The sequence below is a fragment of the Pelodiscus sinensis genome, chromosome 3 (assembly GCF_052426305.1).
Source record: "Pelodiscus sinensis isolate ZL-2025 chromosome 3, ASM5242630v1, whole genome shotgun sequence".
Classification (NCBI taxonomy): domain Eukaryota; kingdom Metazoa; phylum Chordata; order Testudines; family Trionychidae; genus Pelodiscus; species Pelodiscus sinensis.
The window spans coordinates 754536-765466 of record NC_143054.1 but is presented as its reverse complement, the minus strand read 5'-3'; the positions used below and the strand labels follow the sequence as shown (position 1 = coordinate 765466).

Sequence of the window (10931 nt, the reverse complement as noted above, 5' to 3'; positions counted from 1 at the left end):
ACTAGGAGAGAAGAGCCAGGCGGGGGGGATGGAAGGAGCGGAGGGGGGGGAGGGGGGGAGAGGAGCCAGGCGGGGGGGAGAGCTAGGGGAGAAGAGCCAGGCGGGGGATGGAAGGAGCGGAGGGGGGAGCTGGGGGAGAGGAGCCAGGCGGGGGGATGGGCGAAGCCGGGTGGGGGGGGGGGGGGGGGGAAGAGCCAGGCGGGGGGATGGGCGGAGCCGGGGGGGGAGCTAGGGGGAAGAGCCAGGCGGGGGGATGGGCGAAGCCGGGGGGGGGCTAGGGGGGAAGAGCCAGGCGGGGGATGGGCGAAGCCGGGGGGGGGGGGCTAGGGGGAAGAGCCAGGCGGGGGGATGGGCGGGGGGGGGGGGAGCTAGGGGGGAAGAGCCAGGCGGGGGGATGGGCGGAGCCGGGGGGGGGGATCTAGGGGGGAAGAGCCAGGCGGGGGGATGGGCGGAGCCGGGGGGGGGGGGATCTAGGGGGAAGAGCCAGGCGGGGGGATGGGCGGAGCCGGGGGGGGGGGATCTAGGGGGAAGAGCCAGGCGGGGGGATGGGCGGAGCCGGGGGGGGGGGATCTAGGGGAAGAGCCAGGCGGGGGGATGGGCGGAGCCGGGGGGGGGGGGCTAGGGGAAGAGCCAGGCGGGGGGATGGGCGGAGCGGCGGGGGGGGGGTGGCTCTAGGCGGAGCTGTCAGCGGTGCTGCCCCGCAGGCTCCCGCCAGTCTCCAGCCTGCGCGCTGCGCTGGGTCCGGCCCGGCCCCGCTGCCCTCGGCGCCCCGCGGCGCGGCCTGGCTGGGGGGGGGCGCGGCTGCCCCCGGCTCGCTGCGCCCGGCGCCCGTGCGGGAGGCGGGGGGGGGCCCCGCTGTGAGCCGATGCCCCGGGGCAGGGGCCCGCGCCCGCCACGGCTGAGCCGGTCTCGGGGCTCCTGCCCCTGCCCGGGGCCATGGGGCCCCTCCCCGCCCGCCTCAACCCGGCCGTGCTGGTGCTTTTCAGCTGCGACCTCTGCCTGGTGCGAGCGAGTGAGTGAGGGGGGGCCACGGGGGGGCCGGAGCGGGGGGGGGCCGGGGCGGGCAGGGGGCGCGGGGCCGGAGCGGGGGGGCCGGAGCGGGCAGGGGGCGCGGGGCCGGAGCGGGGGGGGCCGGAGCGGGCAGGGGGCGCGGGGCCGGGCGGGGGGGCCGGAGTGGGCAGGGGGCGCGGGGCCGGAGCGGGGCGGGCGGGGGGCGGGCAGGGGGCGCGGGGCCGGAGCGGGGGGGCCGGGGCGGGCAGGGGGCGCGGGGCCGGGGCGGGGGGGGCAGGGGGCGCGGGGCCGGGGCGGGGGGGGCAGGGGCGGGCAGGGGGCGCGGGGCCGGGGCGGGGGGGCCGGAGAGGGCAGCAGGCGGAGGCCGGGGCGGGGGGGCCGGGGCGGGGGGCAGGGGGGGGCGGGCCGGGGCGGGGGGGCCGGAGAGGGCAGCAGGCGGAGGCCGGGGCGGGGGGGCCGGGGCGGGGGGGGCAGGGGGGGCGGGCCGGGGCGGGGGGGCCGGAGCGGGCAGCCGGCGGAGGCCGGGGCGGGGGGGCCGGGGCGGGGGGGGCAGGGGGCGCGGGGCCGGAGCGGGGGGGCCGGGGCGGGCAGGGGGCGCGGGGCCGGGGCGGGGGGGGCAGGGGGCGCGGGGCCGGAGCGGGGGGGCCGGAGAGGGCAGGGGGCGCGGGGCCGGGGCGGGGGGGGGCAGGGGGCGCGGGGCCGGAGCGAGGGGGCCGGGGCGGGCAGGGGGCGCGGGGCCGGGGCGGGGGGGCCGGAGAGGGCAGCAGGCGGAGGCCGGGGCGCAGGCTGCGGCGAGCGGTTCACGCGGCGGAGGGAGGCTGCGCAGGGACCCGGCGCCGGCAGCCCCGGGGATCAGGCTCCGCAGCCTCCTGAGCCGGGAGCCCTGGCGGAGCTGCCCGCCCGCAGAACAACCAGGTCTGCCGGGCACAGGCTGACAGCCCCGCCGGCCCAGACTCGGGGGCGGGGGTAACCTCATTGGACTGGGCCTGGTCTGGGGGGGGGGTTACCTCATTGGACTGCTCCGGGGGGGGGGGGGCTACCTCATTGGACTAGTCGGGGGGGGGGGTAACCTCATTAGCCTGGGCCTGGTCTTGGGGAGGGGTTACCTCATTGGACTGGTCCTGGGGGGGGTAACCTCATTGGACTGGTCCTGGGGGGGGTAACCTCATTGGCCTGGGCCTGGGGGGTAACCTCATTGGCCTGGTCCTGGGGCGGGGGGTAACCTCATTGGACTGCTCCGGGGGGGGGGGGTTACCTCATTGGACTAGTCCGGGGGGGGGGGTAACCTCATTAGCCTGGGCCTGGTCTTGGGGAGGGGTTACCTCATTGGACTGGTCCTGGGGGGGGGTAACCTCATTAGCCTGGGCCTGGTCTTGGGGAGGGGTTACCTCATTGGACTGGTCCTGGGGGGGGTAACCTCATTGGACTGGTCCTGGGGGGGGGGGGGGTAACCTCATTAGCCTGGGCCTGGTCTGGGGGAGGGGTTACCTCATTGGACTGGTCCTGGGGGGGGGGGGGTAACCTCATTAGCCTGGGCCTGGTCTTGGGGAGGGGTTACTTCATTGGACTGGTCCTGGGGGGGGGTAACCTCATTAGCCTGGGCCTGGTCTGGGGGAGGGGTTACCTCATTGGACTGGTCCTGGGGGGTTACCAGCCAGCACATACACTGGCAGCTGGGGCTGGAGCCGCTCCTAGAGGTCCCCGCAGCCCCGGCCTCTCACAGCCCCCCACAAACAGGGCCGAGCTGCACCGCCTCCTCCTTGGTACCAGGCAGGGGGCTCCTGCAGGCCCAAGGGCCACTGCCCCGGCAAGCCCCCGGGAGTGCAGGTTACTCTCCTGCAGGCAGCAGAAATTCGCTCGGGGTCGGCTCTGCTGCTGAGCGGGGGCAAGGCAGGCCCATGGAGCCCAGGCCCCTCTGGCCCCACACACTGCGCTGGGACCATGCTGCAGAGGCTGGAGAGAACCCCCAGCCACGACTGGCCAATCTGCCTTCGGGGCCTCAGCGGCTCTCCAGGAATTCCAGCTCCGTGGCCTGCCCAAGGCAGGGGAGTAACGCTTCCTGCCAGGACTATGGTTATAGGGAATGATGAGAACTCTGGGTATTCTTGTTATCCAGGAGCCTCCAGGCCCTTTTGGATGCTCCCGTGGCTTCAGGGACATCCTGTGGCAGTGAGTTCCAGGGAATCCTTAGTTCTCGGGTTACAAAAAAATTTCCTGCAGTGTTGTGTAAGGAGATACACAGGGGGCAATGGGGCAGGCACTGGGCCTGCGGTGTTGCTGGGGGGGGTGCAGTGGGGGCTGTGGGGCAGGCACTGGGCCTGCGGTGTTGCTGGGGGGTGCAGTGGGGGCTGTGGGGCAGGCACTGGGCCTGTGGTGTTGCTGGGGGGGTGCAGTGGGGGTTGTGGGGCAGGCACTGGGCCTGCGGTGTTGCTGGGGGGTGCAGTGGGGGCTGTGCGGCAGGCACTGGGCCTGCGGTGTTGTTGGGGGGGTGCAGTGGGGGCTGTGGGGCAGGCACTGGGCCTGCGGTGTTGCTGGGGGGTGCAGTGGGGGCTGTGGGGCAGGCACTGGGCCTGCGGTGTTGCTGGGGGGTGCAGTGGGGGCTGTGGGGCAGGCACTGGGCCTGCGGTGTTGTTGGGGGGGTGCAGTGGGGGCAGTGGGGCAGGCACTGGGCCTGCGGTGTTGTTGGGGGGGTGCAGTGGGGCAGGCACTGGGCCTGCGGTGTTGCTGGGGGGGTGCAGTGGGGGCCGTGGGGCAGGCACTGGGCCTGTGGTGTTGTTGGGGGGTGCAGTGGGGGCTGTGGGGCAGGCACTGGGCCTGCGGTGTTGCTGGGGGGTGCAGTGGGGGCTGTGGGGCAGGCACTGGGCCTGCGGTGTTGTTGGGGGGGTGCAGTGGGGGCAGTGGGGCAGGCACTGGGCCTGCGGTGTGGTTGGGGGGGTGCAGTGGGGGCTGTGGGGCAGGCACTGGGCCTGCGGTGTTGTTGGGGGGGTGCAGTGGGGGCAGTGGGGCAGGCACTGGGCCTGCGGTGTTGTTGGGGGGGTGCAGTGGGGCAGGCACTGGGCCTGCGGTGTTGCTGGGGGGGTGCAGTGGGGGCCGTGGGGCAGGCACTGGGCCTGTGGTGTTGCTGGGGGGTGCAGTGGGGGCTGTGGGGCAGGCACTGGGCCTGCGGTGTTGTTGGGGGGTGCAGTGGGGGCTGTGGGGCAGGCACTGGGCCTGCGGTGTTGCTGGGGGGTGCAGTGGGGGCTGTGGGGCAGGCACTGGGCCTGCGGTGTTGTTGGGGGGTGCAGTGGGGGCTGTGGGGCAGGCACTGGGCCTGCGGTGTTGTTGGGGGGGTGCAGTGGGGGCAGTGGGGCAGGCACTGGGCCTGCGGTGTGGTTGGGGGGGTGCAGTGGGGGCTGTGGGGCAGGCACTGGGCCTGCGGTGTTGCTGGGGGGTGCAGTGGGGGCTGTGGGGCAGGCACTAGGCCTGCGGTGTTGTTGGGGGGGGTGCAGTGGGGGCAGTGGGGCAGGCACTGGGCCTGCGGTGTTGTTGGGGGGGTGCAGTGGGGGCCGTGGGGTAGGCACTGGGCCTGGCGTGTGGTTGGGGGGGGGTGCAGTGGGGGCCGTGGGGCAGGCACTGGGCCTGCGGTGTTGTTGGGGGGGTGCAGTGGGGGCTGTGGGGCAGGCACTGGGCCTGCGGTGTTGTTGGGGGGGTGCAGTGGGGGCTGTGGGGCAGGCACTGGGCCTGCGGTGTTGCTGGGGGGGGTGCAGTGGGGGCTGTGGGGCAGGCACTGGGCCTGCGGTGTTGCTGGGGGGTGCAGTGGGGGCTGTGGGGCAGGCACTGGGCCTGCGGTGTTGCTGGGGGGTGCAGTGGGGGCTGTGGGGCAGGCACTGGGCCTGCGGTGTTGTTGGGGGGGTGCAGTGGGGGCTGTGGGGCAGGCACTGGGCCTGTGGTGTTGCTGGGGGGGGTGCAGTGGGGGCCGTGGGGCAGGCACTGGGCCTGCGGTGTTGCTGGGGGGTGCAGTGGGGGCTGTGGGGCAGGCACTGGGCCTGCGGTGTTGTTGGGGGGGTGCAGTGGGGGCTGTGGGGCAGGCACTGGGCCTGTGGTGTTGCTGGGGGGTGCAGTGGGGGCTGTGGGGCAGGCACTGGGCCTGCGGTGTTGTTGGGGGGGTGCAGTGGGGGCTGTGGGGCAGGCACTGGGCCTGCGGTGTTGCTGGGGGGTGCAGTGGGGGCTGTGGGGCAGGCACTGGGCCTGCGGTGTTGCTGGGGGGTGCAGTGGGGGCTGTGGGGCAGGCACTGGGCCTGCGGTGTTGTTGGGGGGTGCAGTGGGGGCTGTGGGGCAGGCACTGGGCCTGCGGTGTTGTTGGGGGGGGTGCAGTGGGCGCCGTGGGGCAGGCACTGGGCCTGCGGTGTTGTTGGGGGGTGCAGTGGGGGCTGTGGGGCAGGCACTGGGCCTGCGGTGTTGCTGGGGGGTGCAGTGGGGGCTGTGGGGCAGGCACTGGGCCTGCGGTGTTGTTGGGGGGGTGCAGTGGGGGCTGTGGGGCAGGCACTGGGCCTGTGGTGTTGCTGGGGGGGGTGCAGTGGGGGCCGTGGGGCAGGCACTGGGCCTGCGGTGTTGCTGGGGGGTGCAGTGGGGGCTGTGGGGCAGGCACTGGGCCTGCGGTGTTGTTGGGGGGGTGCAGTGGGGGCTGTGGGGCAGGCACTGGGCCTGCGGTGTTGTTGGGGGGGTGCAGTGGGGGCTGTGGGGCAGGCACTGGGCCTGCGGTGTTGCTGGGGGGGGCAGTGGGGCAGGCACTGGGCCTGCGGTGTTGTTGGGGGGGTGCAGTGGGGGCTGTGGGGCAGGCACTGGGCCTGCGGTGTTGTTGGGGGGGTGCAGTGGGGGCTGTGGGGCAGGCACTGGGCCTGCGGTGTTGCTGGGGGGGTGCAGTGGGGGCCGTGGGGCAGGCACTGGGCCTGCGGTGTTGTTGGGCGGGTGCAGTGGGGGCCGTGGGGCAGGCACTGGGCCTGCGGTGTTGCTGGGGGGGTGCAGTGGGGGCTGTGGGGCAGGCACTGGGCCTGCGGTGTTGTTGGGGGGGTGCAGTGGGGGCTGTGGGGCAGGCACTGGGCCTGCGGTGTTGCTGGGGGGTGCAGTGGGGGCTGTGGGGCAGGCACTGGGCCTGCGGTGTTGCTGGGGGGGTGCAGTGGGGGCTGTGGGGCAGGCACTGGGCCTGCGGTGTTGCTGGGGGGTGCAGTGGGGGCTGTGGGGCAGGCACTGGGCCTGCGGTGTTGTTGGGGGGGTGCAGTGGGGGCTGTGGGGCAGGCACTGGGCCTGCGGTGTTGCTGGGGGGTGCAGTGGGGGCTGTGGGGCAGGCACTGGGCCTGTGGTGTTGCTGGGGGGTGCAGTGGGGGCTGTGGGGCAGGCACTGGGCCTGCGGTGTTGCTGGGGGGGTGCAGTGGGGGCTGTGGGGCAGGCACTGGGCCTGCGATGTTGTTGGGGGGTGCAGTGGGGGCTGTGGGGCAGGCACTGGGCCTGCGGTGTTGTTGGGGGGTGCAGTGCGGGCTGTGGGGCAGGCACTGGGCCTGCGGTGTTGTTGGGGGGGGTGCAGTGGGGGCTGTGGGGCAGGCACTGGGCCTGCGGTGTTGTTGGGGGGGGTGCAGTGGGGGCTGTGGGGCAGGCACTGGGCCTGTGGTGTTGTTGGGGGGGTGCAGTGGGGGCTGTGGGGCAGGCACTGGGCCTGCGGTGTTGCTGGGGGGTGCAGTGGGGGCTGTGGGGCAGGCACTGGGCCTGCGGTGTTGTTGGGGGGGTGCAGTGGGGGCAGTGGGGCAGGCACTGGGCCTGCGGTGTTGCTGGGGGGTGCAGTGGGGGCAGTGGGGCAGGCACTGGGCCTGCGGTGTTGTTGCGGGGGGTGCAGTGGGGGCCGTGGGGCAGGCACTGGGCCTGCGGTGTTGCTGGGGGGTGCAGTGGGGGCCGTGGGGCAGGCACTGGGCCTGCGGTGTTGTTGGGGGGGGTGCAGTGGGGGCTGTGGGGCAGGCACTGGGCCTGCGGTGTTGTTGGGGGGGTGCAGTGGGGGCTGTGGGGCAGGCACTGGGCCTGCGGTGTTGTTGGGGGGGGTGCAGTGGGGGCCGTGGGGCAGGCACTGGGCCTGCGGTGTTGCTGGGGGGTGCAGTGGGGGCTGTGGGGCAGGCACTGGGCCTGCGGTGTTGTTGGGGGGGTGCAGTGGGGGCAGTGGGGCAGGCACTGGGCCTGCGGTGTTGCTGGGGGGTGCAGTGGGGGCTGTGGGGCAGGCACTGGGCCTGCGGTGTTGCTGGGGGGTGCAGTGGGGGCTGTGGGGCAGGCACTGGGCCTGCGGTGTTGCTGGGGGGTGCAGTGGGGGCTGTGGGGCAGGCACTGGGCCTGCGGTGTTGCTGGGGGGGGTGCAGTGGGGGCCGTGGGGCAGGCACTGGGCCTGCGGTGTTGCTGGGGGGTGCAGTGGGGGCCGTGGGGCAGGCACTGGGCCTGCGGTGTTGCTGGGGGGTGCAGTGGGGGCAGTGGGGCAGGCACTGGGCCTGCGGTGTTGCTGGGGGTGTGCAGTGGGGGCTGTGGCGCAGGCACTGGGCCTGCGGTGTTGCTGGGGGGGTGCAGTGGGGGCTGTGGGGCAGGCACTGGGCCTGCGGTGTTGCTGGGGGGTGCAGTGGGGGCTGTGGGGCAGGCACTGGGCCTGCGGTGTTGCTGGGGGGTGCAGTGGGGCAGGCACTGGGCCTGCGGTGTTGCTGGGGGGTGCAGTGGGGGCCGTGGGGCAGGCACTGGGCCTGCGGTGTTGCTGGGGGGTGCAGTGGGGGCAGTGGGGCAGGCACTGGGCCTGCGGTGTTGCTGGGGGGTGCAGTGGGGGCAGTGGGGCAGGCACTGGGCCTGCGGTGTTGCTGGGGGGTGCAGTGGGGGCTGTGGGGCAGGCACTGGGCCTGCGGTGTTGCTGGGGGGTGCAGTGGGGGCTGTGGGGCAGGCACTGGGCCTGCGGTGTTGCTGGGGGGGGTGCAGTGGGGGCCGTGGGGCAGGCACTGGGCCTGCGGTGTTGCTGGGGGGTGCAGTGGGGGCCGTGGGGCAGGCACTGGGCCTGTGGTGTTGTTGGGGGGGGTGCAGTGGGGGCTGTGGGGCAGGCACTGGGCCTGCGGTGTTGCTGGGGGGTGCAGTGGGGGCTGTGGGGCAGGCACTGGGCCTGCGGTGTTGTTGGGGGGGTGCAGTGGGGGCAGTGGGGCAGGCACTGGGCCTGCGGTGTTGCTGGGGGGTGCAGTGGGGGCAGTGGGGCAGGCACTGGGCCTGCGGTGTTGTTGGGGGGGGTGCAGTGGGGGCCGTGGGGCAGGCACTGGGCCTGCGGTGTTGCTGGGGGGTGCAGTGGGGGCCGTGGGGCAGGCACTGGGCCTGCGGTGTTGTTGGGTTGGGGTGCAGTGGGGGCTGTGGGGCAGGCACTGGGCCTGCGGTGTTGTTGGGGGGGTGCAGTGGGGGCTGTGGGGCAGGCACTGGGCCTGCGGTGTTGTTGGGGGGGGTGCAGTGGGGGCCGTGGGGCAGGCACTGGGCCTGCGGTGTTGCTGGGGGGTGCAGTGGGGGCTGTGGGGCAGGCACTGGGCCTGCGGTGTTGTTGGGGGGGTGCAGTGGGGGCAGTGGGGCAGGCACTGGGCCTGCGGTGTTGCTGGGGGGTGCAGTGGGGGCTGTGGGGCAGGCACTGGGCCTGCGGTGTTGCTGGGGGGTGCAGTGGGGGCTGTGGGGCAGGCACTGGGCCTGCGGTGTTGCTGGGGGGTGCAGTGGGGGCTGTGGGGCAGGCACTGGGCCTGCGGTGTTGCTGGGGGGGGTGCAGTGGGGGCCGTGGGGCAGGCACTGGGCCTGCGGTGTTGCTGGGGGGTGCAGTGGGGGCCGTGGGGCAGGCACTGGGCCTGCGGTGTTGCTGGGGGGTGCAGTGGGGGCAGTGGGGCAGGCACTGGGCCTGCGGTGTTGCTGGGGGTGTGCAGTGGGGGCTGTGGCGCAGGCACTGGGCCTGCGGTGTTGCTGGGGGGGTGCAGTGGGGGCTGTGGGGCAGGCACTGGGCCTGCGGTGTTGCTGGGGGGGTGCAGTGGGGGCTGTGGGGCAGGCACTGGGCCTGCGGTGTTGCTGGGGGGTGCAGTGGGGCAGGCACTGGGCCTGCGGTGTTGCTGGGGGGTGCAGTGGGGGCCGTGGGGCAGGCACTGGGCCTGCGGTGTTGCTGGGGGGTGCAGTGGGGGCAGTGGGGCAGGCACTGGGCCTGCGGTGTTGCTGGGGTGTGCAGTGGGGGCAGTGGGGCAGGCACTGGGCCTGCGGTGTTGCTGGGGGGTGCAGTGGGGGCTGTGGGGCAGGCACTGGGCCTGCGGTGTTGCTGGGGGGTGCAGTGGGGGCTGTGGGGCAGGCACTGGGCCTGCGGTGTTGCTGGGGGGTGCAGTGGGGGCTGTGGGGCAGGCACTGGGCCTGCGGTGTTGCTGGGGGGGGTGCAGTGGGGGCCGTGGGGCAGGCACTGGGCCTGCGGTGTTGCTGGGGGGTGCAGTGGGGGCCGTGGGGCAGGCACTGGGCCTGCGGTGTTGCTGGGGGTGTGCAGTGGGGGCTGTGGCACAGGCACTGGGCCTGCGGTGTTGCTGGGGGGGTGCAGTGGGGGCTGTGGGGCAGGCACTGGGCCTGCGGTGTTGCTGGGGGGTGCAGTGGGGGCTGTGGGGCAGGCACTGGGCCTGCGGTGTTGCTGGGGGGTGCAGTGGGGCAGGCACTGGGCCTGCGGTGTTGCTGGGGGGTGCAGTGGGGGCCGTGGGGCAGGCACTGGGCCTGCGGTGTTGCTGGGGGGTGCAGTGGGGGCAGTGGGGCAGGCACTGGGCCTGCGGTGTTGCTGGGGGGTGCAGTGGGGGCAGTGGGGCAGGCACTGGGCCTGCGGTGTTGCTGGGGGGTACAGTGGGGGTTGTGGGGCAGGCACTGGGCCTGCGGTGTTGCTGGGGGGTGCAGTGGGGGCTGTGGGGCAGGCACTGGGCCTGGGGTGTTGCTGGGGGGTGCAGTGGGGGCTGTGGGGCAGGCACTGGGCCTGCGGTGTTGCTGGGGGGTGCAGTGGGGGCCGTGGGGCAGGCACTGGGCCTGCGGGGTTGCTGGGGGGTGCAGTGGGGGCCGTGGGGCAGGCACTGGGCCTGCGGTGTTGCTGGGGGGTGCAGTGGGGGCTGTGGGGCAGGCACTGGGCCTGCGGTGTTGTTGGGGGGGTGCAGTGGGGGCAGTGGGGCAGGCACTGGGCCTGCGGTGTTGTTGGGGGGTGCAGTGGGGGCTGTGGGGCAGGCACTGGGCCTGCGGTGTTGTTGGGGGGGTGCAGTGGGGGCTGTGGGGCAGGCACTGGGCCTGCGGTGTTGTTGGGGGGGTGCAGTGGGCGCCGTGGGGCAGGCACTGGGCCTGCGGTGTTGTTGGGGGGTGCAGTGGGGGCTGTGGGGCAGGCACTGGGCCTGCGGTGTTGCTGGGGGGTGCAGTGGGGGCTGTGGGGCAGGCACTGGGCCTGCGGTGTTGCTGGGGGGTGCAGTGGGGGCTGTGGGGCAGGCACTGGGCCTGCGGTGTTGCTGGGGGGTGCAGTGGGGCAGGCACTGGGCCTGCGGTGTTGCTGGGGGGTGCAGTGGGGGCCGTGGGGCAGGCACTGGGCCTGCGGTGTTGCTGGGGGGTGCAGTGGGGGCAGTGGGGCAGGCACTGGGCCTGCGGTGTTGCTGGGGGGTGCAGTGGGGGCAGTGGGGCAGGCACTGGGCCTGCGGTGTTGCTGGGGGGTGCAGTGGGGGCTGTGGGGCAGGCACTGGGCCTGCGGTGTTGCTGGGGGGTGCAGTGGGGGCTGTGGGGCAGGCACTGGGCCTGCGGTGTTGCTGGGGGGGGTGCAGTGGGGGCCGTGGGGCAGGCACTGGGCCTGCGGTGTTGCTGGGGGGTGCAGTGGGGGCCGTGGGGCAGGCACTGGGCCTGTGGTGTTGTTGGGGGGGTGCAGT

General features: G+C 74.5%; 1 protein-coding gene across 2 annotated transcripts in view; it reads left to right on the top strand.

Moving 5' to 3' along the window:
- Nucleotides 1-683: 683 nt before the first annotated feature.
- The window catches only part of FNDC4 (fibronectin type III domain containing 4), a 36172-nt gene continuing 25924 nt past the window's right edge, over nucleotides 684-10931 (top strand). Inside the window, exon 1 of one of the 2 annotated variants that reach the window (XM_075915734.2) lies at nucleotides 684-1012. In XM_075915734.2, the coding sequence (XP_075771849.1) occupies nucleotides 937-1012 (76 nt within the window). In that variant the 5' untranslated portion in view covers nucleotides 684-936. Of the gene's footprint in view, nucleotides 1013-1766; nucleotides 1927-10931 lie in introns of those variants that run through there. The other variant, XM_075915735.2, reaches the window with a different exon arrangement.